At 33.1% G+C, this 27,827-nt stretch overlaps 1 protein-coding gene across 2 annotated transcripts in view; it reads right to left on the bottom strand.

Annotated features, from left to right (window-relative positions):
• Positions 1–4,876: 4,876 nt before the first annotated feature.
• Positions 4,877–27,827, bottom strand: part of LOC140440965 (FERM, ARHGEF and pleckstrin domain-containing protein 1-like) — a 115,639-nt gene continuing 92,688 nt past the window's right edge. For both annotated transcript variants that reach the window (XM_072531324.1, XM_072531325.1), the window contains 8 exons: positions 16,305–16,547; positions 16,068–16,219; positions 12,640–12,849; positions 12,101–12,538; positions 8,878–9,151; positions 8,647–8,795; positions 6,865–7,124; positions 4,877–6,670 (listed from right to left, as the gene is read on the bottom strand). In XM_072531324.1, the coding sequence (XP_072387425.1) occupies positions 6,577–6,670; positions 6,865–7,124; positions 8,647–8,795; positions 8,878–9,151; positions 12,101–12,538; positions 12,640–12,849; positions 16,068–16,219; positions 16,305–16,547 (1,820 nt within the window). In that variant the 3' untranslated portion in view covers positions 4,877–6,576. The remainder of the gene's footprint in view (positions 6,671–6,864; positions 7,125–8,646; positions 8,796–8,877; positions 9,152–12,100; positions 12,539–12,639; positions 12,850–16,067; positions 16,220–16,304; positions 16,548–27,827) is intronic.

Below are 27,827 nucleotides of genomic sequence, written 5' to 3'. Positions count from 1 at the left end.
AACATATATATCCTTTATAAGACAAGTTTTAATTATCTTTTATTACACGTAGGTACAGGTTAATTAACTTATACTCCAGAGTTCGATATTTCAGATGTTTAAAAAGATACAGAAAAGTGGTAATGGAGGTACACAAAATTTGTACGTGTATATACCTACTGCACTAAACACAAAAACAAAATAAATAATGACAAAGTCAACTTTATTTATATCGAATGAGCTAGCTGGCCATCGAATATGAGTGTAGTGAGGGCACACAATATTGCACAACATTTAAAATGACATTTTTGTAATATTCACACATAAAATTATCTTGGTATTGTTTATAATAATGATAACATTGTATATTTTAATAATGATAACATGATTTAACAAAGAAAAATATGTTATTTTGGAAGATGCTAAATTGATTTCCTCCGAAACAGTTCTTATTGCAAATTGCATAGCAGGCTGAGGCTAGTTTCTTACTTAACAAATCGATATGAAAAAACCATGTAAGGTTTCATGACTAATAATTAATAAAAATAAAGATTTAGACTTACGTCGTTGACCTAGAAGTAGTAAGAAGCTGCTCAACATACATTTTGGACTCTCTGTGTTCGCCTCCTTGTACGCGTTTCTTTTGGTTGGTTAAAAGGGTAGCCGATGTTGATTTAGGCAAATAAAGACTAGATATTGCCTCAGGTTTGAGTTTTAGACCCTTTTTAGAAACGTAATTTAAAAGTTCCTGTTGTAGATTTCTTTGGTAATCTTCAGTTTTAAAATGTGTATAACAAATTCTTGCAGTATTACAATTAAAATTATCCTATCTAAAACAAGATATAATCCACAGTTTTCTGGTCACGCTATCTTTAGGAAATGTATGAAACCTAAAGATTTTATCTTCATTGTCACTATTGCAACAAGCAATTGCACAGCGTACTTTGAAAAAGGTACAAAACCAGATATACAATGGCAAATAAAAACTTTCAGTTTTACAAAAAAATACTATACAGTATAAATAAATAGTAACTAAACACCATTTGTATAAAGACACATATATAAGCATATATCTAAATTATTTTTCTATTATAAAATAGACGACTCAGTCAGTATTGAGATACTTTAAAATATATTTATTATCTCATAACTTGCAATTTGCAATAGTCACCATTGATAACCGATATTATTGTTGAACTTTTGTTTTTATACAAGCTTTCTGTCTTGCCGGTGTAAAGTCGTCTGAAGTCGATATTTATTGTGTTTTGCGTTTGAACTAATTTGTGTCTTATTTTCATATTATTATATTGTTTGATAAGTAAATTTTGCATATAATAATCGGTAAGTTATAGTAATGCGTATATTTTTTATTTTACTAAATTTCATTATAACTCATCTAAAATACCATATTGAATTCTAAAACAGATTTTTCTCTATTGTACTCTATTTTGTTTTTATTTCAGTAAAACTGCTTGGAAGCGAGTGACAGTGAATCGGAATAAGCAAATCTACTACTATTTACCTATTCACAGTATTTCCTCTGCAGAAAATTTTTAAATTTCAAGGGATTTGCATACAAAAAGAGTACTTAGATTATTAGTATATGTATTAAAACAAAAATAAATATTTCGCCTGAATCTCTAGGAGAAGTAAAGGTTTTACGCTACTGAAAATATATTTTTTATTCAATTATAACCAAAACAAAACATTTAAAAAAAAATTAGATCACTTTTTAACCATAATTTCAAATTTAATGTGTACGTTAAGCTGTAATAATGGGTTCGAGGTGGTTCAGGCGATCTTAACTACGTCACACTCCTGGGCCAGCTGTCAAATGTCATGCGCAATATCATACCTTGTGTATTCATTGTACCATGGTATTTTCACCAATTTTTTAAAAATGTACCGGGCACATCCACCAAATTTTTAAATATTCAAGTTTATTAATTTTGATTTTTAGATGAATTTATTATCTTTCTAAATTTTCTTTCGTATATAATTAAGCAATTACTGCCCAGTTCGACCAAAAATTTATTCCAAAATCCTATTTTTTTCGAAAGAATGTCCATATAAATTATATATTACCTTCTCAGTATGTTTATTTTAAGCTTATATTCTGAATAACGGTTCAAATTTTTTAGTTTATTTTATTGATATATCATTCTTAAAATTCTTTCCTAATCCCTTTATGGTTTAAACCGCTACACATGTGGTTTCATCCTTATTCAAAAGATTTGTTCCGTGGTTGTGTGGATGCGTCTGATAAACTTATTTACCACGAAAACAAAAATAAAATTGAATAAAACGTTGAAAAAAGTTGTTAATAATCATAAAGCGTAATTAATTCTCGAAGGTATTGTATGTATCGCGGACCGATGCAAATGGTGTCTCAATGATTACAGGGATTGTATGTATCGCTGACCGATCCAAATTGTGTCTCAATGATTACTGAATACTAAAACTCAACACAGAACACGCGTTCTTTGTTTTTAAAAACCAGGCCATAAAATTTTATTATGGGGCTGGTCGTTATATTAATTTCGTTTCCCATAAATGCAACGCACTCAAAATGTATAAGTAATTAAAGTGTCGAGCATATCTAATATCTGTAGTAAATAAACATATGAAAAAACACATTTCCATTTCTTATGTACGAGGCATGTTTTTTAAGTAAGTACCGTTTTGCGATTCCGCCGCCGCAGCGCTACGGTCGGCGTTCCGCGCATGAGCGCTGGTTACCTACATCTCTTGTCTACGCACTGACGCCATTACAGTTTGATTCTTCATTGTATACTTGTTTACTACAGTGTTTAAGATGCCTCCAACAATCGTGAGTCACGCTGATTGTGAAGTACGGACTGTTATACGATTTCTTAGTGCTAAAGGCGTAAAACCGATCGATATTCATCGTGGGATCGTTGAAGTTTACGGACAAAACATTATGAGTGATGGAATGGTAAGGAAATGGGTGAGAGCATTCAAAGATGGCCGCACAAATGTGCATGATGAAGAACGGAGTGGTCGTCCTTCGGTCGTTAATGAAAATTTGGTGCAGAAAGTGGACGAAAAGGTGAGAGAAAACAGACGCTTTACAATTTCATCATTGTCCGACTGCTTTCCTCAGTATTCTCGTAGTGTTTTGTATCGCATTGTTACCGAGTATTTGAATTACCGGAAATTGTGTTCACGTTGGGTTCCAAAAATGTTGACGGATTTGCACAAAACCCAACGTTTAGGCAGTGCATTGACTTTCCTTGAGCGGTAGCACAGTGAAGGTGAAGATTTTTTAGACCAAATTGTTACTGGTGACGAAACGTGGGTGGCCTACGTAACACCAGAATCGAAACAACAATCCATGGAATGGCGACATTCATCATCACCCAAAAGAGTGAAGTTTAAGCAAACAATTTCTGCCCGGAAAATCATGTGCACAGTTTTTTGGGACAGAAAAGAAGTATTGCTAGTGGAGTTTCTGCCTCGTAATGAGAGAATCAATGCAGCGTCTTATTGTGAGACATTGAAAAATCTGCGTCGTGCAATCCAGAACAAAAGACGTGGCAAGTTGAGTAAGGGTATCGTTTTGCTGCATGACAATGCCCGTCCACATGTGGCTAATCAGACCAAAGATCTCATCAAATCATTTAAATGGGAAACTCTAGATCATCCTCCATACAGCCCTGCTCTGGCGCCCAGCGACTACCATTTGTTCCAGCACTTGAAGAAACACCTGGGCTGTCAGCGTCTTCAAGACGATAACGAAGTCAAAACATTTGTGATGCAGTGGTTAACAAGTCAGGCGGCAGATTTTATTAGGAGGGTATTCAAAAACTGGTGCCACGTTATGACAAGTGCCTCAATATTCACGTAAATTATGTAGAAAAGTAGATTAAGGTACAGGCTTTCATGTAAAAATAAAATTATTGCCATATCTTTGCACGTCTTTTTTTAATTCCAAAACGGTACTTACTTAAAAAACACGCCTCGTATATAGACCATTTGCGAAAATGTAAATTTTAATATGAGATTGTTTTAATTAATTTTTGAATACAAAAATTTAATTCGTAATAAAATTAGCTTGTCGCTATAGATTCATAAGCAATAAATTAAGATAAATAATGAGGAAATCAGTTACCAGATCAATTGGAACATCTATATACCGTAGTATACGATGAACAGCAGAAAAATTACTAATTTTAGTATATTTTATAGCATTTCTCGTCAATTCTATATCATTTTAACGAACTTTAAGAGATGTTTGTTCCGGCACCTTCACCAAACTTTTAAAAATTTTGCCGATCATTCACCAAAACTTTAAATTTATTAGATTACTTGTTGGTTTAATCATTTTTTAATTTAAAATTTATTTATAATTCCCAAAATAAATTATCGAACAAGTACTGCCCAGTTTTATCTGCGAATTTCTTTCAGAATTTCAATATCAGGCAACCATCTTAAATTCATCCAGTGCACTGGTGAAACATGTTTTTATATTATTCAAAAAGTCCTTCTTCTGAGTATAAATAAATATGTAAAATAAACCGCTTCTTAAACTTTTTGACAATGAACATTCTTTTTTCAATAAGAAAATCACAAATCTATTATACAAATCATGGTTTGTCCATGATGAACTGTTTAAAGCTGAAGGATAGTTTCATATTATTTATTTTGCATTTAAATGTAGAAAATATCCTTAAGTGCTGTATCAGTTTTTTCGTTAATTACTTTTCATTTTAATGAGTTTTACACCTCGCGCATTCACCAAACTTTTTAAAATTAGGATCATTCGCCAAAATTCTAAATTTTTATCAGAATTTTTTAATATTTATCGTTTTGCCTACATATCCTTAACATAGATACCAGAATATATGTTGGATAAATAAAAAGAAATAATCAGAAATCACTTTTAATAAACCATTTTATTTTGTTTAAATAAAATAACAATTAAAATTACAATAAGTTTAAAATTAATACATTAATCGATAAATATATTCATATCCTTTCACAAATAAAATAAAATAAAATCACTCAGCTGCCTCTTAGTTCACAATAAGTCACAAAAGTACAGTGGATTCCCTCCTATTATACATATTTACAAAAATTCTAGAAAATTTCGAAGGCACTCGTATAAATACAGGAATGGATTTAATAAAGCTACGCATAGTTTTCTTTTTTAATACTTTAGGATCAAATAGATATAAATATTTTGTGACGATGTCGTCGAATCGTTGTGTTATGGGCCGAAATTAACTTTTTCCCAACACTTGCTCAAACCTGTATGTAAATAAAATCTTTATTATCATTTCATTTCCGAATTTATTTCTTTTTTTATTCTGTTTATGCCTCTACGGTAGTTTCAACAATGTTTCTTCTCGATATGGACAGATAATTAGAAGAAATTTGGAGAAAAATGTGTAAAATTTTCAGTCAATCATTTTCCTTTTATATTTACTCTTGTCTTAGTCGTTATAGTTCCTTTAAATGTCTTAACTGCTGCAACAGTTTGGAATTCTCCTTATCTGTCCTAGCCACTTACTCCTTGATGTAAAAAGCATTATTTAGGAGTTATATTTCACCATTTTCGAGTTGTTATACACTACAAAAGACCTCTTTAAAATCAACAAATCTCATACAGAGCAAAATTAAATTTTTGATTGTATATATTCAAAAAATTCTTAGACAATGTGCGGGACAAAGTAAATTTAAGCCCTCAAAATTCATTACATGTCTTTTAAACATATTTTTATATGTTAAAAAAGTAGTTCATAAATATTTTATCTAAATTAAATGCATATTTTAATTTCTTTATTAATAAATTATCAATATTTGTAGCTGCTCCGTAAAAAATCACACTTAAAATTTTAATTATATTTAAAAATAATGTAAATGTTAGTAGCTGTATTATTTTTTAGACGGCACTTTGTTACACAGTTGGTACGAATAGAAAATTAATATTTATAAATATCCTGTGAGTTTAGGAAACGTCAACAGCGACACCTACGGACATTCTACGGCGTCCAAGTTTATGTTCTGTGAAATAAAATAGTTTTGTCATTAATAGATGGCGCTGATGAAGTTTTCCTTAAATCAATAATAAAAATTTAACGTTTTATGGAATGTACACGTCAGTTCTTATTATAAAAGTCTAAAAATTGCTTTATTAAATACTGAATGTGGAAGACCGATCCTGAACGATTTCTAAAATATCATTTCCAGACCAATAAAAAGGTTAAAATATCAATTAGACAATTAACTAAATGAAGGATACTAGTAAATTCGTTTTTCACAGCAAATTTTTAAAATATTTCATGTAAGAGTGTTAAATTTAAAAAAAATATATATGGCTGATGCATTTTAAATAGTACAAAGAACGCTAAACCAGGTGAACAATGGTTAAACACTACTTTTTCCTTCTCAATTGTTTATATCTTCACTTTGCTCACATTTATAGAAAAAAAAAAATACAATAAAATAGTATGGATATTATAGGGTTCTACGTGTTCACCAGGTTTGACGTATGATATAAACTGATTAGCTGCTTTTTAGGACGTTTTTTTTATGAATAATATCAAAACAAATATTAAGTAATATCCTTGAGCTCTACTTCTCCGAAGAAGTTTCAATTTGGTTTTCGTTTACCACTGCCGCCTTCCTCTTCCTGATTTGAGTGGCGCTACCAATCACCTCCATCCATCTATAAACAACATATATGTTTAATTACATTTAAGAAGCTTTTCTTTCTACTACAATCTAACAAGGCACTTAAATTTCTCACTGAGGAACGAACAGAATAGAAATAGATAAAAAATACATAGAAATACAATAGATTGATGCAACTTGTACTTATTGTACCCTATCAAAAGCCTTAATCAAATCAATAAAGCTCACCTATTGTACGTGTACTCGGATTCCGCTCTGAAGAAATAGACGTGATTTTTATATTGCAGCTTGAATACGTAGTCCTTCGAGATCATATCTTCTCGCAAAGGGGGACTGACGGTGTACCCCAGCAGGGGTAGCGACGCTAGGGGGAAATCGTCGATGCAACCTTTGTAGAAGAATAGACAGAAGGACGTGAATACCACCCAAAGTTTCTGCCAACCGTTGCTGCTTTTAAATTTCCTTAAAAGATAGCCAGAGAGTTGATTCTGAAAGAAAAATTATATTTTTAGTATTCAAGGATTAGGTGAAAAAGTTATCGGTCTAGGTAGCACAACTACTTATTAAATTACTGCCTTGTTATATTGTTTTTGTTTGTGTAGATTCGATCAGTTAAAACTACCGAAGAAAATGTGATTCTAGATAAATGAGGATTAAATATGTAAGAGGCAGTAGGCACACCAAAAAACGAGATACCGCATATTTTACAATAAAAATTAAGCATGAGAATAGCCTGATTTAAATTACGATAACGCTTACTTCGGTGATAACGCTAATCTTGACAATTGTAAACCTTGGTATGACCATGTATGCTTTCTTTAATGACAATACAAACGATAAATCTTGTTTTAACTGTCAAAAATATGTTGATTTCAATTACGGTAATGTCTACTTTAATAATAATGCTAATTTTGACAAAGATAATGTTTTTTGGTGGTAATATGCTTCTTTTAATGACAAAAAGGCCCGACATTAATTGTACAGCTTGTTCTTGGATAAAATACGGTGATTTTAATTACAATAATGCTTACTTCGATGATAATGCTGATTTTGACAACTGTAAACGCTTTTATGGCCATGTATGCTTTCTTTAATGACAATACGGCTGACTTTGATCATAAAGCTTGTTTTGACTGCCAATAATATATTGATTTTAATTACGATAAGGCCTACTTTAATGATAATGCTGGTTTTGACAAAGATAATCCTTTTTTTGATGGTAATATGCTTCCTTTAATGACAATAAGGGCCGACATTAAGTATAAAGCTTATTTGTATAGCTAAATTACAGTGATTTTAATTTTGATAATGCTTACTTCGTTAATAATGCTCTTTTGACAACTATAAACCTTTTATGGCCATGTATGCTTTCTTTAATGACAATACGGCCGAGATTGATCATAGAGCTTGTTTTAACTGCTAAAAATATGTTGGTTTTAATTACGGCAATGCTTACTTTAATGATAATGCTGATTTTGACAGGATAATATGCTTTTTGCAGATAATATGCTTCTTTTCATGTCAATATCCAACTATGATTACAAAACTTGTTTTGATTACTAAAATGTGCTAATTTTAATTACGACAATGCATAAAATTGCTGATTTTGACAACGATAATCCTTTTTATGGCAATAATATGCTTCCAGTAATCCTTTTTATGGTAATAATATGCTTCCAGTAAAGAGATATCACATACTATACACCATAAACTAAATGTAAGAATGTTTTTAGTAACCTCGGTGTCGCTTTGGGGACTGGCAACATTATGGCTTAAGATTTTTTGATTTCAAATAGATTTTTTAAATTAGACGTTCAGGAAAAACACCCGGACAAAAAGAAATGAGTCAAAGATAGACTACCATGAGAAACAACTGCATTTTTAGATAAGAAAATTATTTTTTTCAATAATATTTCAAAAACTTTTCCAGATTAACCTCGAAATAACCACATGCCAATACAGTTTTGGTAGTTCTTGGTACTAAATTCAAAATAAACGGAAATAACTTACCTCCACAGCCAATAACTCGTCTTTCATGCTAATACTGGTGCTCCTATGCCAGCACACGTGTACAGTGGTGTTGCTTCTCTGTGCCTGCGGTTTAGTCTGAGTGCCAACGTCATTGTTGCCAACCTGATCAATGTGTTCGTCCGAAGAACCTAAGGAAATAGATAAAACTGCAAATTTCTGACCTGTTTTTGCTGCTGATGTTTTTTTTTGTAAATATTAATAGAAACTTACTACAACTTTTAAGACTCAAATATGTAATTTTTGTATCGGATTTATCTCTGGCCATCTGTATCGCGCGTTGGAGGTCGTTCTTCCATTTCTCCTTCTCTTCCAACGAATTAGCAGCTACAGTTAGTGCTCTATTACCGCCATAAATGATCAAACCGTTAAACATCAAATCACCGTCCGGTTCTTCTATCAATACGCCCCTAAGGGGCATGTGTCCATGGACTTTGAACTGTAGAGTGGCTTGCGATCGTGATGTATATAATAAAATATCGGAGAACTAAAAAAATGAGAAGGTATTAATAACCGAATTGATCTTTTTAATCCTATTTACCGGAAAAGGGTAAAATCAAAGAATAGGATAAGAAAGAGCTAAATCGACTCGTCTTTTACTTAAAACTAGAGAGAGTAAAGAAAATCAACAGGTTCAAATAACAAACAATCAGAGGACAAAAAAGTACAGAGTGTAAAAGGGAACATAAAGCAGAAAGAAAATAAAGTAGGGTTAATCTATCTATATAAAAAGCTATGATGACAAGACACACCGTTTGTGCAGTAAGAGCACTAGTAAAGAGGAGCATTGAAGTCTCACTAATACAATGGATTCAGTCAATGCTAAAAACGAGAATCATCACTGCTAGTATTGGAGGAGAATCTGTGACTGTGACAGCGGTAAAGGGGTGCCCTCAAGGGGGAGTATTATCGCCTCTGCTGTGGTCTTTGGTTGTGGATGACCTTCTCACTAAGTTGCATGATTCTGGTTTTATAACCCAAGGTTACGCAGATGACCTAGTTGTTACAATTAGAGGCAAGCATGACCAGACTATATCTAGTCTCATGCAAACTGCTCTTAACGAAATTAAAAGTTGGTGCTCGAAAGAGGGCTTAAATGTCAACCCCAGTAAAACGACTTTGATACCTTTCACAAGGAGACGTAAATACAATTTACAGGCTCCAACTATGAATGGCATCACATTAGACTATTCCAACGAAGTAAAATATCTGGGGTAACCCTAGATCAAAAACTCACCTGGAATAGTCATATTGAAAAAATTTATCCAGAGCTTTGGTGGCAAGTTGGACCTGCCGCAAGACGTTTGGAAAAACTTGGGGCCTACAACCGAAAATGACTCTCTGGTCATATAAAACAATAATTAGGCCCATGGTCACATACGCATCATTCGTATGGTGGCCAAAAACACAACAAACAACAGCTAACGCCAAGCTTCATAAAGTGCAGCGGCTAGCTTGTCTGGGAATCACAGGGGCAATGTCAACATGTCCCACTGCAGCTCTAGAGGCGATGCTGAACCTTCCTCCCTTGCAGTTCTGCATAAGGAGGGAGGCAGTAACTACCGCCTTAAAACTGCGACAGACACAAATAATGAAACCTGGAGATCTAGTTGGCCACCTGAAAATCTTAGAAGAAATTCCATTGGATTCTAAGGACATGCCGACAGATGCTATGCCAGTCAAATTCGACTTTGAAACACCCTTTGAAGTGGTCATAAAAAACCACCAAATGGGTGAAGAAATTGAACCAAAAGTGGAAGAAGGTTTACTCGTATGGTATACGGATGGATCTAAGATAGATGAAAGGGCAGGAGTGGGAGTTACTGGGCCCAATTTCAGGCTATCTAAATCTCTTGGAAACGCCCCAACTATCTTCCAGGTAGAAATACATGCTATAGACATAAGTGCCCAAGAATGTCTCAACCGAGACACCCCTAGGGCAAGAGTCCTTATTTTATCAGACAGCCAAGCCGCCTTAAAGGCTCTAAAGTCATTTACATGTGAGTCGAAGTTGGTTTGGGACTGTAAACAATCTCTCAAGAAGCTGGCGGAACGCAACAATGTAACTGTGATGTGGGTGCCAGGTCACAAGGGAATTGCAGGAAATGAGGAAGCTGACAGCCTCGCAAAAGAAGGAGCTAATACCCCATTCCAGGGTCCGGAATCCTTCTGTGGACTATCGAAAAGCCACATCAGAGAGGAACTCCGTAGCTGGGAACTCAATCAACTAAGATCATATTGGTCTAACACACCAGGACAAAGGCAAGCAAAAAGGCTCATAAAAGTGTCGCCTACTGCAACAAACCGCCTTCTCGAAATGAGTAAAAAAGATATCAAAATGGTCACTGGCCTTCTCACTGGTCACTGCCCTCTGAGATATCATCTCAAGAAGATGGGCAAATCAGATAGTGAGAACTGTCGTTTCTGTCACAATGAAAAAGAAACGGCAGAACATATACTATGCAACTGCGTAGCACTGTTCTGCAAAAGACTAAAATTCCTAGGAGAGGTCAGTCTGGCATCCTCTGACATAGGAAACAAGTCACCTAGGAAGCTAATCAACTTCATCAGAAGTATTGGCATTCTAGAGTTTAACTAGATTAAGGTATGCACAAAAGACCTCTATAGGTCGAAGTGCGGTGAGGCCGCATGGCCTTAACGACCTCACATAATCTAATCTAATCTAATCTAAGGTAACGGCGCCATCTAAGAAAGTAATACGAACTACCATATGTCAATCATATTTTGTTCTTGAAACGATACGTTCAATTTATAATACTGTATTGATTACATATCCTAACGCCATCTAAACAACGAAATCTGAACTACTGACATTGGACAATGTGAACACTGAATTTGGTTATGGGTAAAAAATATAATACAAAACTCGAGCTTTCGAGAATTACGCTGATTTCATACGTAGGTCGATTTCATAAGGCGACTTTACGCAAAAAGTTCAGCGACTCTCCAAAAGTGACTTATTTCTTATGAAAGTTGTACAACAGATTAAAATATTATTCTGTTGTCATCCTAACCTTAAAGAACAGAAAGAGAAAAAAATAAGTGGAGTGATTGTAGATATAATTGATTGGATCCCCCGTCGCATGGTGACGAGCAAAATCACTAGTAAAGAAATAAGAGTTAACGATACAGATAAAAATGGAGAAAATGAAATAATAGAGTAAAAGGAGAAGGAGGAAATGAAATAGTAATAAAAGTGAGAAGAAAAAAGGGTGGGTAATCAACAATAATGGTTCTTCTTTTACTTAATAGAAAAATTAAAGAAATGAAGGCAACGTGTACAAATAACAAGCAATATTAATAACAAGAAAATAATAAAGACAACAAAAAAGAATATAAAAGGGAAATGAAATCAATTTCAGAAACGGTAGGAGAAAGCAAAATATAAAGAAAACATTTAATCAAAAACACTTACCAAAAAGAACATTCTTTGTTGATAGCCCTTCCGCGAATGCTTCAAGAGACACCCGTGCCTGATGAACGTTCTTCCAGGTTGTACCAGATTGTCGAAACCGACGATATCTCTTTGCAGCTCGCACAACGTGGCGAGGTTCTTGGATTGTTCCAGAGTTTCCGAAACTGGCTGCATCAAGTCTTTCAACGTATCTATGGCGGTTCTGCAGTCCGTTCTGTCGGGATGGTTTTCGTCATAGTAGTTCAGAAGCCGTTTCAAGAGCGACTGATATTGGAGCAGCCTGTGGAGAGGTTTCAGAACGAACGTCGTGAGCGGAAGATAACAGACTTTTTGAGTTTCGAAGTCGCGGTAGAGCTGCTCGAAGCGGTTGTTCTGTTTGAAAGCTGTATCGAGACGTTCTAGGACTAGCATGTGGCCGTCTAGGTACTCTTCATAAATCTAAACGAAAAAAAAAGTTCTTAAAACGTCTACAAGATAATTGTAGGGATGAGATAAATGCCAAAAGAATCTATTCTTAACGTAGAAAACACAGTTCTTACCGGCAAGAGAGGCGGAAGATGTGCCAGGAGGACATCGGCAATTTTTTCCGCCATAGGTACAGCCCTCGGACCTCCTTTGATGTCCCAACTCTTTAGCCTCTTTTCTAGATCTTTTACCAGGAGACCGTGCGCCTGGGCTAAAGGCGCTATTAGTGACAAGAGGATTTGACATTCTTCAGGCTCTTCTTTTCCTACTTCATCCCTGAACCACTAAAACAGTAAACGATTTGAATGAACTTGAGGTTTATTATTTGAATACGACAATACAATATAATATGCTGGCACTAAAATGACGATGAGAAAGTATTTTGGGTTGAAAAAGGTCCTAATATAATTTAAAACCGTTCAGTGATGAGTTCGATTGCGATCATTCGTTGAATTTGGTAACGATAATGTTTTTTTTTGGTGGTAATATGCTTCTTTTAATGACAATAAGACCCGAGCTTGTTATCATAGCTAAAATACGGCGATTTTAATTACGATAGTGCTTACTTCGATGATAATGTTAATTTTGACAAAGACGATCTTTTTTTTTTATGACAATAATCTCAACTTTAGTTGTAAAGCTTGTTTTAATAGCAAAAATACGCCTTTTAATTACCATAATTCTTACTTTGATGATAATACTGATTTTGGCAAAGAGAATAATTTTTTAGCAACAATATGCTTCTTTTAATGATAATAAGGTTGATTTTTATTGGAATAAAGCTGGTTTTAATAGATAATTTTGATTACGATAATGCTGACTTTCATGATGATCTTAATTTTGATAACCATATAATCACTTTTTTGTTGATAATATGCTTCTTTAATGACAATAATGTTGAACTCGATTTTAAAAGCTTGTTTTAATAACAAAAATATTCTAATTTTGATTACGAAAATGCTTATTTCGATGATAATGTTTATTGTGAAAATGACGATCCTTTCTTTTGATGACAATATACTTATTTGAATGACAATAGGCCGTACTTAAATTTAAAGCTTGTTTTAATAGCAAAAATACGCTGATTTTAATTACGATAATGCTTACTTTCATGATATGCGGATTTTGATCACGAAAATCCTTTTTTTGCAATATTATGCTTCTTTTAATAATAATAAGGTTGATTTTTATTGTAAAGCTTATTTTAATAGACGATTTTGATTACGAGAATGCTGACTTTCATGATGATCATCATTTTGATAACCATATAATCACTTTTTGTTGATAATATGCTTCATTAACAACAATAATGATAAACTCGATTAGAAAGTTTGTTTCAATAACAAAAATATGCCGATTTTGATTACCATAATGCTTATTGTAACAATGACGATCCTTTCTTTTGATGAGAAAATGCTTATTTGAATGACAATAGGCCCTACTTTGATTGTAAAGCTTGTTTTAATAGCAAAAATACGAAGATTTTAATTACGATAATGCTTATTTCGATAATATGTTTATTGTGACAATGACGATTCTTTCTTTTCATGAAAATATGCTTATTTGAATGACAATAGGCCGTACTTAAATGTAAAGCTTGTTTTAATAGCAAAAATACGCTGATTTTAATTACGATAATGCTTACTTTGATGATATGCGGATTTTGATCACGAAAATCCTTTTTTGCAATATTATGCGTCTTTTAATGATAATAAGGTTGATTTTTATTGTAAAGCTTATTTTAATAGACGATTTTGATTACGAGAATGCTGACTTTCATGGTGATCATCATTTTGATAACTATATAATCACTTTTTGTTGATAATATGCTTCATTAACAACAATAATGATAAACTCGATTAGAAAGTTTGTTTCAATAACAAAAATATGCCGATTTTGATTACCATAATGCTTATTGTACCAATGACGATCCTTTCTTTTGATGAGAAAATGCTTATTTGAATGACAATAGGCCCTACTTTGATTGTAAAGCTTGTTTTAATAGCAAAAATACGCCGATTTTAATTACGATAATGCTTATTTCGATGATATGCTTATTTGAATGACAATAGGCCCTACTTTGATTGTAAAGCTTCTTTTAATAGCGAAAATACGCTGATTTTAATTACGATATTGCTTACATTGATGATATGCTGATTTTGATAACGATAATCCTTTTTCAGCAATAATATGCTTCTTTTAATAACAATAAGGCCCATTTTTATTATCAAGGTTCTTTATAGCAAAGATATGCTGATTTTTCTGACGATAATGTTTACTTTAATGACAATAAAGTTTAACTTAATTGAAAAGCTTCCTTCAATAATAAAATATGCTGATTTTGATTACGATGATTACTTTGACAATAATGCTGATTTTGACAATGACTATCCTTTATTTTGATGATAATATGCTTATTTGAATGACAATAGGCCCGACTTTGATTGTAAAGTTTCTTTTAACAGTATAAATATGCTGATTGTATGCTTCTCCACTGACAATAAGGTTGAACTTGACTGCAAAACTTTTTGACGTGACAACGTCTTAAATTAGGTTGTGGCTCGGAGTCACTCATGAAAAAGTGTAACTCCCGCTCACGTCTGTTACGATGAGTCACCGAACGAGAGAGAGGCCCGCCGGACCGGCGAATGCCTTGCGTCTCTCTCCCACTCAAACATGATCGGTCCGCTGCGCGCGCAGCACTAGAGAATTAGGCGCGTTGAATCGGTGCGTGCTTGTGTCTCTGTCTTTCTCGAGCGTTCTTGGCGTTGGAAAACCGAGAAAGCGTCATAATACAAGTTCACACGTGTGGTTAAAGTATCGTCAGCTGTGTCTGTAGTGAAAATGTGGAGTGCTTAGATTCGTCATTTACAACAACTACAACAATAAAGGTAAATAATTGTTCACTAATATTTCATTATCGTAAACTATGATTGATTGATTAATTGTTAGATTGACACAAAAGTTGAGAAACTGAGTTTACAGGTTATGTCATACTATTGACAAATGTTGATAGTGTTAAGTAAATTATTAGTTTAAATCACTCTGCAATCAATCGTAATTCAGTCGATTGAGAAGAAACAGCGCGTTTCAACTGCAAACAACTATTGTGCAATTTAATAATATTCATATCAATAAATATACTACCGAGAAAAAGACGTTGTCACGTAAAATCTTCGCCCGTAAATTCTGACTTTACAGGCAACCGATTTTTTTCAATAAAAAAATATGCTGATTTTGGTTACGTAATGCTCACTTTGATAATAATACTGATTTTGACAAGTATGATTGTTTTTTGGTACACATTTGCTTCTTTTAATGAGAATAAGGCCAATCTTGATTATAATTGTTTTAATAGTTAAAATATGCTGATGTGGACAATGATAATGTGCCCTTTTTGATGGCGATAAATTAAACATTGATTATAAAACTTATTTTAGTGAAACTGTATGGTATATAAATCTTGGACAGATAAATCTGAGAAAAATTAAAGTGTACTTACAACATTGATCACATCCAAATCTTTTTTGTACGTCAGTTCTGTCATTAAAATTTCTTTTGCTATGTAATAAGTCTTGTCAACGACATGCTTCGACTTCTTCTTTGTTTCTCCTTCAATTTCAGCGATGATTGTCGTCGTATTGGTTGAGTTGCCTGAAATTAACACAATTTTTGAAATATTGGATGGAGCTGCATGGATCAAACCGTTTGAACAATTATTCAAAAAGCATTTACTCACCATTTACCATTGTATTTGCGTTGATACTGTTCATCAGCTGTTCTTTAGCTAAAACCTTAGAAGGACTGTCGTCGCTATTAAGAGTATTGGTGGTACTGTAGTTGCCGTTTGAAGCTGCCAACGACAATTCCGAAACGTTGCCGTTAGCTGACCTGAGCGGAGTGGAAGTGTAGAAGTTGTTGTTGTCGCGTATTTTAGCATCTTCGGCTTTGGTTCTTTCGAGGAGCTCCTTCTTGCTATCGTCTATAAATTGTAAGAAATATTAGAGAAACTGTTAGGGTAAAAATATTACAAAAAAAAAGCCAAATATAATAAGAGTGTACGAAAAAAAGGTAAAAAAAAAGGGAACTAAATATAAAAAGGTGTTCACACGATAATAAATACTACAAAACGGAATAGATTGCTTTAAAAATGTTCGTTTTAAAAATGTTAAAAAAACAAAATCAAATTTTATCGGTTCAAATTAGAAAAATAACAATTTTAGGATTTTGTAAGAGGCACATATAAAATAGTACCAAAAAAAATTATAGAAACGAAAAAAAAATTTTGATATCAATTAATAAAGCAAATCGTAGTTGATATGACAAAATAATAAAAGATCGTGGTTAAGAATATGTAAAATTTGATTGATATAAATGGGATCGTGATTGTAACAAGTTAATAAAAAGCGAAGTAACTTGTAAAGCGCTTATTAGAAATGGAGCGATTCTCTAATTACGTTCTAATTCAAGACGGCTATTTTTTAAAGCAATCTACCTGAAAAAATAAAAATTTGACACACCAAATCAATTGTTAATAAGCTCACCTTCTTCCTGTTAGGTAAGCGTCAAGAGAAAACATTGAAAAGCCACAAATTTTGACAAATCGTATGATTTATTTCGAGAAAACTGATCGTTTACAGTGGAATGATACTATTATGTGTTTTTATAATAATAATATTAAAAAATTGTTCTGATAAATTCAAATGATTGTACACAGCACAAATATGAAGAACTCTACCGATACGTATTTATCGAATAAAATTATCAATTAATAAAAAACAACATGTTCAATCGGTTTTATATGCTCTTAGCATTAGTTAACAAAAGTTTGGATAAATCCCTGGTGGTTCAAACAACTCTGAAACTTATTCGAAGTTACTATAGACAAAAATAATTTATTAATCACGTCTAGTTGAGTGTCTCGCTTCGCAGAAACACAAAAGAGAACTGATAAAAAACAAATTAAGGACTAAAACAAGGTGTTACGGCTCTATAACATATTTTCTTTACCGTAAAAAATTCCAGTTTCGTTAAATGTCTTTCTAAAACTTTATTACCTCATAAATCAGACCCTTTTGTAAATATTCAACGAAATATTCTTTACACAATATCTGAGGCACCATAAAACTAAAGTAAATTCAACTTCAAGCTACGGACAGAATAAACACAAGTCCCCGCGTGATATTGTAGAGATTATAGAGATATCTGCAAAAGATCAGGCAATATGGAGCTGAAAATAGAACAATTTATTATTTGGACAAAACATTGATAAATGCTGGTCATAAAAAATCAAAAGGTTGGGTGGATGCATCTGTGACTTCTGCAAGACGTGCAGGTCACTAAAACTAGGTCAGAGATTCTCAAAAGACAAAAAAAGAATTTGAATCAAATCTTTCTAAACACCTGCATTTTTTATTATTCTATTTTACGACTTCTCACTAAAAGGGTTTTTGCACTGTGTACCCTTCACCCCAAGAAGGAAGACATTCACGTAGTAGTCTTGTCTGGAAGAGCTTGTTAACTTTAAAGAATATACGAACCGGCGTAGCCCCAATAAAAGGGAATATAATAAAGTGGAACCCACAAACGACTAATGGTGACCTGTAAGTTCGACGATCTTTGGTTTATCTTTGGTCTGAAGCACAACCCAAAAACAATATGCCTTGCATAACTGAAAGAGCTGATTTGAAAACCACGCAGAACTTGGTACACACTAAATCGCATTATAACGTAATTAAATCGATGTGATAGTGTCTGCTATACAAATTGCCGTCTCTATAATGAGATCTTAACCATTAAACATATAATTTAGCAATTGGTTTTACATATAATAAATGCTTATTAATGTTTCTTGTTGAACGGTTAACTGTTATGACTGTCTACATTAAAACAACTGTCAAAAGCAAGACAATCGACTAAAAATGGACAACGGAAACATTATCAGAGTTGTTTAAAGTATATATTTTTAGACTAAATCTATTACTATATGATTATTATATCAACATTTTTTTTCTCATTAAACATCGTAAAGAAAAACAGAACGAAAAATATTATTGACTACACATATTTTTGAAATCATTTTTACTATTATCATTCAATTCATTCATTGATAAGCGGGAGAATTCGAGCATTTTGAAATGATCAAAATGATGAATTGTTTACATACGTCAGTCATTTTCAATAGGTAAAAAATAAGAAAGAAGTGACTCATAACTTATTTTATTGTAACTTGAACGACCGATTTCAGGCTCTACAATTTCTAGCCATCGTCAGGTCCCCGATTAAGGTCACTAAAATGCTAAAAAAGAAATGTTACAGTTGTTACAGGTTTTTAAATATAAATTATGCCAATCCTAAGTCTATACTGAGTATATTTATATGGTATAAGTGTATTATAATTATATTTACGTAACAATACAAAAAGAATGGTTTAACGTAGTTATACTGACAGCTCATTATATCAGAGTGGTGTTAGTAGAGAAAATGCCTTACTACACATCGATGTAGGTGCAGTAACTTAAGGAGAAGATATTATTGCGAAGGGTCATGCTGCCAGAATGTCAGCTACACTACTTAATGACTACAAGAAGGCTTTCGATAGAGTCAGGCATGAACAAATCATGGAAGTGCTGAAGAGGACAGGGGTTGACGGAAGATATCTAAACATAATAGAACTATAATCAATGAGTCGTGGTACAATACCCAAGAGATTAAATGTCGCATCGGAAAGGGAAAAAGTGCATTCTTGAAAATGAGCTCTGTGTTCAAGAGCCATGACCTCACACTAGAAACAAAAATAAGGCTTCTTAAATGTTACGTGTACTCAGTGCTTATGTACGGAGTAGAAACGTGGACATTGAAGGCGGAAACACTATCAAAACTTCAGGCTTTTGAGCTATGGTTATACAGAAGGATCCTGAAGATACCATTTACAGACAAAATCACCAATGAAGAAGTACTACGGAAGATGAACACAACCGGGGATTTGGTCAACATCGTGAAGGTACGTAAGCTGAAGAACTTGGGACATATAATGAAAAATCAAGGCAGATATGAGTTACTCCAATGCATTATGCAAGGTAAAATTGAAGGAAAAACGGCCCCAGGACGAAGAAGAATATTCTGACTTGCTAACCTGAGAGCATGGTATAGAAAGACCTCAACACAGCTATTCTCTAGAAAATAGTTAATAAGCTTATAATGGTTTTATTTACAAGTGTAAAACGTGCATGGGCGTGCAAATGTGTTTTATTACAGCATTTGTAAAAGTTACATATGAAGAAGTATCACAGTACATCATCATCTTGCAATGCGGCATGAATTTGTGAAATTGTTGGAATTTCCTTGGCAAATAAAAAGAATGAACTTTTCTTCGAATTGCACTTTTAACATTTTCATTAATATCCAGTGGTTGTCTCCCTGATTTTACAAGATTCGTGATGACCCCCCTCCTTATTATGCTTTGAAAATATTTAATATGATGATCTTTTAGTTGGCCGAAAACGCAGTGAGCTTTAGCCGTTTTGCTGAAGAAAAATCCGCGATGACGCCGTTACGAAAATCTACAAACGAGTATTTGAGATTTCCAAAGATTCAAAATATATATAGGTACGGTGTTTACAACATTTGGAAGTTGTCCATTTTAAAAGTAATTAAATAATTACATCAGACAGTAATTAAATAATTGCTCATGCACATTAAGTACAAATTATTAAAATGGATTCCATGAAGGTATGCAATTTAACCAAGTATTACCAGGTATAATCATTATTCGTAATCATTAAAATGTAATAGATATCATAAATTTATTAATAAAGACGTATTAAAAAATTATATAAGATTTTATAGATCCTAGCTGAGACCCTAAAGAATGTTGAAATAGTGTGCTATTGGAATATAGCCGCGGGTACATTCTTTTACTGCATGGACATCTGAACTGAAGTATAGTATACTTACTTTAAACCATTCTTCTGGTTTTGTTGTTCAGTAGACTTATAATACACTTATACCATATAAATATGTTCATTATACATTTAGTATTGGCATAATTTATATTTGAAAACCTATAACATTTTTTTCAGTGGTTAAATAAATTTTATGATGATTCTCTCTTCAGCGTATCTTTCGTTGGGCTTTTAGTAGATATGCATTTATCACATATTTTTCCAAAAAACAAAATTGTAACATATATACTGAAGAGCACTGGCTACCAAGTGGAACCTTGTTTTACTCCACGTAATTTCTTCGTGGCGTATACCATCTTTATAAAACTTTAATACATTTAATTTGGCACTTACGACAATAAAAAAATTTGGCACTAATTAATAATTAAAAGAAAGTTTCGACAAAACTCTCGAATTCTTCTGCAACCATTTCTTTAGGCCTACATTTACGTTTTTTTTGTTAATCTCAAACAATCACAATGAATGGAAGAATCGAAACAAGTGTTAAAAGTATTTAAAAAAATATATATACACAACTCATTTTGTACTACGAGGTGATACAAAACTATTTTGACACCCTATTTTAGACCGAGAGAGTTTTAATTGACCATATTCTAGAACAGCAACATCAAACGGTGCAAAATTTAGGTGGATATTAACGATGTCGTAATTTTAAAGTGAATATATGAGGGCCGAGTGATAAGTTCACGGTTAGCAACTTTGAAGTGTATTAAGATTCGGCATTTCAATTACCAATAATAAAAACGATTTTTACAATTTTTTTTTCACTATTCAACCGAAGCTTTCCATTTTCCCCTCATAGATTCAATTTAACGACAAAAATAAAACCATCAAACCGCGAACATATCCGTTCATTCCACAATCAAGAATTTAAATGATGTTTAACCGAATTATATCCAAAAACATCGTATGGTCAATTAAAAAAACAACAACAACAACGAAAGAAACAACAACAAAAACAATATCACAAAACTCGCCATCAGAATCTTGTACATCGAATTCCAATTTAAATTGAACAATAATATTATCTTTATTTCATTTTTTTGATTTTTTTTTAAGTTTTTATAACTATTTACAATATTTCATCAGTCTTCGGGCTGCTTTATTTTATATCAAAGCGAAATTGTTGAACAGTGCAAGCTTGTTTATTAAAATGATTCGAAATCACAACCTTAAATTTGTAAATAAATATAATAAATCTTTATATTTTAAGTATCTAATGATTTTTTTATATATTTTGATTACAATTGACAAACACCAAAAAAAAAAAGAGCTACAATAATTAAATTATGTCAAAACTAACGATTGATGGGAAATAATTGAAATAATGGGAACAAGACTAAGGAAAAATGTATTAAAGACATGAAATCATTTATTTAAGCTTCGATTTCTGGAAAGTGACAAATCCCTTAAATGATATAATTTACCCAATTCGTCCATGAGTCGTTATCCACGCGAAGTGTAGTCGTTAATCGTGTGATAGACCGCAAACGGGTCGTAGAAATACCATATCGTATTAGCCTTTCACGATTAGCATTAATACACAAACTAGGAAAATGACAATTTTTCCAAGACACTCTTTGATACAGGTAACAGCCTGCTTTTGCACCTGTATATATGTTGCAAACGAAAAACTAGCTCATTGACACGTGAGGCTACTGAGATAACAATTTGTAACGAACTGCATTCAACGTTCGATAACAAAAAGAATATTTACAACAATTATTATAGACTAACCAATAATTATAATTGACTATGTTTCAGCGCCTTCTACCGTCAGTGAAAGTAAAAATAAAATTAAAAAAAAAATAAATTTATACATTTTTCCAAAACGTATCGTTTTTATGTTACTCAAAGGCTACTAAATCCTAATAAAGGAGTTTAAGCTTCACGTCTGGTGTTTTGTGACGATACAATATTTTACAGGGCCATAGGCCGTCGAATGGAATGGTTTCTGCTTTACGTTTCATCTACGCTCCGAAGATTATCAAGGGCGATGTGGCATTGGGTCAGCAACGATTGGACCACTAGATCAAAAAACTTTTTACACTGAAATTACTCGGATTAAATCGAATAATTATGAAAATTACAATATTATCTTCATCAGACAGATCTATAACAAAAGACAGTAGGGAAAAACAATTGCTAATGTGTCAAAGGAGTATCAACATTAAATATCATAAAATTAAAAAAGATTATAAAACTGAAAAAGATTCTTTGTAGTAGAAATCTGACATTAACCCTAAAAATCTTCTGCTCTCTCTCTCTCTCTTCAATCCTGACCCCCAGAGGAAGTTTAGTGGCCATCGTGATGTCGTGTATTGTCCGTCTCCAAAGACCTTTACCTCTGGTCATTTCTTTTAACTCATGATAGATTTTCTTCTTCTTCTGCATATTCCTGTAATTTGATCGATTCATCTTGTTGGGGATCTTCCTCGTGATTTTCGGCCTTCTCTACCTTTCTCTGGGTAATACGCCCAGTTAATGTAAAAAGTACAGTACGGACGTAAGTCAACAGTACGGACTAAACATTAATACCCACAAAACGAAACAAATGATTATCAGCAAGGAGAATATAAATGGGGCTCATCTATACATTAATGGGACGCAGATAGAGCGAGTAAAACAGTATTGCTACCTGGGAACTATTATAAACGAACAGTGGAGCAATGTACAGGAAATAAAGTGCCGGATAGGAAAGGCAAGAACGGCCTTTAACAAAATGAGCGCCATCTTCAAAAGTCACAACACATCCCTAGATACAAAAATGAGACATTTGAGATGCTATGTTTTCTCTGTGTTGTTGTACGGGGCGGAGGCATGGACGCTTACAGACACCACTATTAAAAAACTTGAAGCATTTGAGATGTGGCTTTATAGAAGAATGCTGAGAATATCATAGACAGCAAGGATCACGAACAAGGAAGTTCTAGAAAAAATGAAGAAGGAACCAGAGATTGTGTTTACGATCAAACGCATAAAATTGCAATATCTGGGACACGTTATGAGAAATCAGCACCGTTACTCCCTGCTGCAGCCTATATTGCAAGGTAAAGTCAAAGGTAAGCGAGGACCCGGTAGAAGGAGAATATCATGGCTGCGGAATTTAAGAACATGGTTTAAGAAAACCTCAACGGAGCTGTTTCGAGCCGCAGCGAGCAAGGTCATGATTGCCAATATGATTTCCAACATCCGAAACGGATAGGAACCAGAAGAAGAATGTAAAAAGTATTTTGTAGTATTGTAAAGTTTTTTGCCGTTTGTGGATTGTACAATGGGCCGAGGTAAAATTATCGATCGTCAAAAATTTGTTCAATCATTATTAGATCTTTTATTTCTGGAAAATTTAATTCGGAAATCGCGAATATGTTGCAATTGTCAAATATCGTAAGAAATATAGTCAGAAGATACAAAAATACAGGTTCGGTCGTCACAACCTAGAAATGTATATAAAAAAAGTAAAATAACCGAAGCAGATCGAAGGGCATTAATACGCATTATAGTGAAAAATCGATGAGCAAATTATATGGAGTTAAGCGTTTTATGGAATGACACGTTTCTAGATCAACATGTTACCGATAGACCCACAAATTAGGATTTGGTACTTACAAAGTAAGTTTTATAGTTGAAAAAATGAGTACGAATTGTTTTTAATAAATTTCATTTTATTTTATGCCAAGGAAAAGACACTTTTAACATTACAACAAAAGAAAAATAGACTAAGATGGTAAAAAGAGCATAAAGATTGGACTCAGTCGCAATGGGATTCAATCCAATGGAGTGATGAGCCCAGATTTGAAGTGTGTGTTGGACTCAGTGGGAGTCGCGACATTCGCAGGAAAAATGAAGCTTTCGATCCCGACTGTCTGAAGAGAAAAGTCAAATTTCCTGCGTCTGTCATGATCTATTTAAACAATTATTTAAACAATAGTTTTCATTACGTTATAAAATATTTTCTATAATAAGGAAAATCAAAAATGTTGTTCGATGCATTAAAATTTCTAAAATTTACACTGCGCTTTTATTTTTGTTATCTAAAATTTAATTTTCTTATCAATCTAAAAGGTTGGACCAACTGATATGGGAAGACGCTCGTATAGAGCAAAATAAGTGTGGCAAGAAAACGAATGCTTGGCTAATAATTCAAAGATAATGGTGTGATTGCACAACAACTCGGACACAAGGACACAAAACTATCGTATTAGCAACTATCCGCGAGTGACAGTTAGAATAGTCAGCGCATGGACTTTGATAAGTCTGTCGCAGTAATAGACGAAACTTCAGAAGAAAATAATTCCAGACCACTGCCAAAAAAACCCCGAAAACAATGTATATGTACACCCCAGAGCAATTTTCCACCTTCAATTTAAAAAAGTTCAATAATTATAATATATTCTCGTGAAAAAATTCGGAAAGCCCAATTAATTTCTAATGGTTAATGTATAAACAAGTGTGCACTGTCCAAATGTTATTAAGGTTAGTGTACAGAAGACAGAAACATTTCGTGTTAGTGTAAAATCGTTAAAAATGTCTTTGTTAAAGGTTGTTAGTACAGACCAATCGCAAAACTTCCTGTATGTGTGTGAATGTTACAAATTTTGGCACAAATTATTTTAGCACAAATTATCTAATGTCTCGAACAAAAACGAAAGAAACATTTTTGATTATACCCCGTATATATTATATTTAATTACAAAGAGGGAGAATGTAAACTAATTTTTGTACATTCTCGTATATTATACGAGGGAAACTCCGAAAGTACATTTACCGCTGATTAATTATTATTTTTGTTGGGACATTGGATATCATAGATCGTTATAAACGTGGCCGGTGTGGATGTGAAATTAAGTGCACAAAACAGGTTAGATATCGATCAAATTGGGGGATGAATCAGTTTAGTGTTCTGGTACAGTACAAGTGCATATTTGGGGAGAAAATTTTAGTTAACTAGGTAAATATTTAAAATTACTTCGTACGTGTTCAATAACGGCATGATACTGTACTGCAACCAAAAAATGATAAAAAAATACCACGAGATCATCGTGAGTTGACATTCCGTACTCAATCGATTAACATTAGTGAGCAACATATAACTTACCGAGAACCATCGTGAAAAGGATGCATTTGAAAAATACTTCAGTATTGATTTTTGAGCTTTTGGAAGCATTTAGTACATATTTGAGATAGCTATACAGGGTGAGTTTTTAGTACGACATCGGTTGATAACTCCATTGTGGTACAATATATCCAAAAAACAATATACTGTAATTTTTAAATTAAATTTAATTGAAATCATTGACTAAAATTTATATACAGGGTGAACTACAAAACGAAATTACGATTTTCTCAACTTTTTTAAATAGATTACTCTGTATTTTATTTTCTTAAAATATTTTATTTATGATACTCTTTTATTATTATATAGCATTCCCTATACAGATACTTTCCGAAATATTTTTAGTTTTCTTCAAATTTCGGAAATACATTTAATTTTTGTAAGTGGAAATAGGTATTGAATATTGAGTGATAATATAACAAAATTATTTTTATTCGATAAGTAACTAACAAAAAATACAAACCATAATAATATGCAATGAATGTGTAGCATTTCTAAATTCATTGGTATATATTGAAATCGCCTCGTATTTGCTAAAATACCGAAGAATATTTTTAGTGTATTTCATTTCCTATCGTTTGTATTAAAACACCAAAGTATTTTCAATCCTATTTGGGTCGCAGATGTCGATAATAAACCATTTTAAAATTTGTTTATATTTCACAGATGGGTATTTCCTCGGTATTCTTTGATCAGAGCCGCTTTAGGATATTTTGCGTTCTCGTTCCCGTTTTAAGTATTTTGTTTATACCAAGTTAAGCGAATGATTTTTAAGAATTTACTGACCTTCGCTGAGATGACTGTTAGGGACAGTTAACTTCAGCGCTTGCCCAAATTTTACGTCAAATTTGTAATGTTTTCTCGTTTTTTGTCCTTTTTCATGGAAAATGTGTAGCAGTGTAAAGTTCATGTGTAGTCACAGTGAGGTTTGGAAGATGGTCCATTGAAAGCAGTGGTGTTTAATTTAGTCGGAGGGAACCGGCACGTTTGTGAGAAATGTGATTTTTACTCAAAGTAATGTGTCAATTATGAACGAGTAATCACTGTCTTTTGTTGTATGCCGTATCTCATGTAAGAGATTTGTAAAATAACGTTTTACAACAATTTTGAAGATAACCACATGTTGCCATTGTGTTCAGTTGTACCTGTTCCAGTTTTTTAAGGAGACGAGTTTCCCAGGTTTGCGTTCCAGTGCTAGCTTCCATCCTCATGCAGTTTTTTGTGTGGCAGTCAATCTCCAGTTCCAACCTCAGAAAATATGTAAAGGAAATTTTAGTGAAATCAAGGACGGAAGAACCTTTTCTTTCCTCCAGCAGGAAGTTTCCTCGAAGCGGCGTCCCATTTTAAATAGCTAGAGGTCCTTCTTGTTGTTTTGTTTGCCAATTTGTCCAGGAGATTCATGTAAGTACTCCTTTGTTTCATTTTTTGTAGTTGCCTCAATCTAATCCCCCTGTTTCATTCACTTATCCACGACTCAAGCTCTCCAAATAAACCCTGAGTACAGTTCGCATAAGTTTCGTTTATTTTGCTTGCCCTATCTCTAACCCCAATTTTCAACCCCTTATAATAATACCCTATGTGGTAAGCAAAATATTTCGTTACAAATGTAACAATTAATGTGATATTAAGTAAATAAGACTAAAGTAAACGTTCAAAATGTCCACCTTCAACGTATATACATGTATATACAAGTTTGTAACACATTTCTTACATTTGTGAGTAAATTTTATTAAAAGCTTCTCTTATTCCATTTTTCATATCATCTAGTGTTGTTGGAGGTTTCTGGTATACAAGGCCTTTTATATAGTCCACATGAAAAAATCAATTTTGTTCAAATCAGTTATTATTTAGATGATTGTGAATAGGAGCAGTTAGGTGAACTGAGCACCTTCGTGTAAAATCCGCATTTCTTGTCGAATATTAAGCGGTACATTTTGCAGTAGTATTGGCAAATGATTATTTAGAAAATTCAGATGTATGGCACCATTCACACGACCCTCAAAAAAATGTGGACCAATCACCTAATCTCCAACAATACCCCAAACATTTATAGACCACTTAGTTTGACTATTAAATGATAACAAAATAGGAATTGCTTATTGCTAAGAAGCACATAATTGAAAAAAAATTCGGACTTTTTGTACTTGTTGCTGAGACTATTGACAAAAACCTAATCTGGGTT

Source organism: Diabrotica undecimpunctata, chromosome 5, assembly GCF_040954645.1.
Source record: "Diabrotica undecimpunctata isolate CICGRU chromosome 5, icDiaUnde3, whole genome shotgun sequence".
Taxonomy (NCBI): Eukaryota; Metazoa; Arthropoda; class Insecta; order Coleoptera; family Chrysomelidae; genus Diabrotica; species Diabrotica undecimpunctata.
Note: the sequence above shows the minus strand (reverse complement) of the source record. Positions and strands in the feature narration are given on the sequence as shown.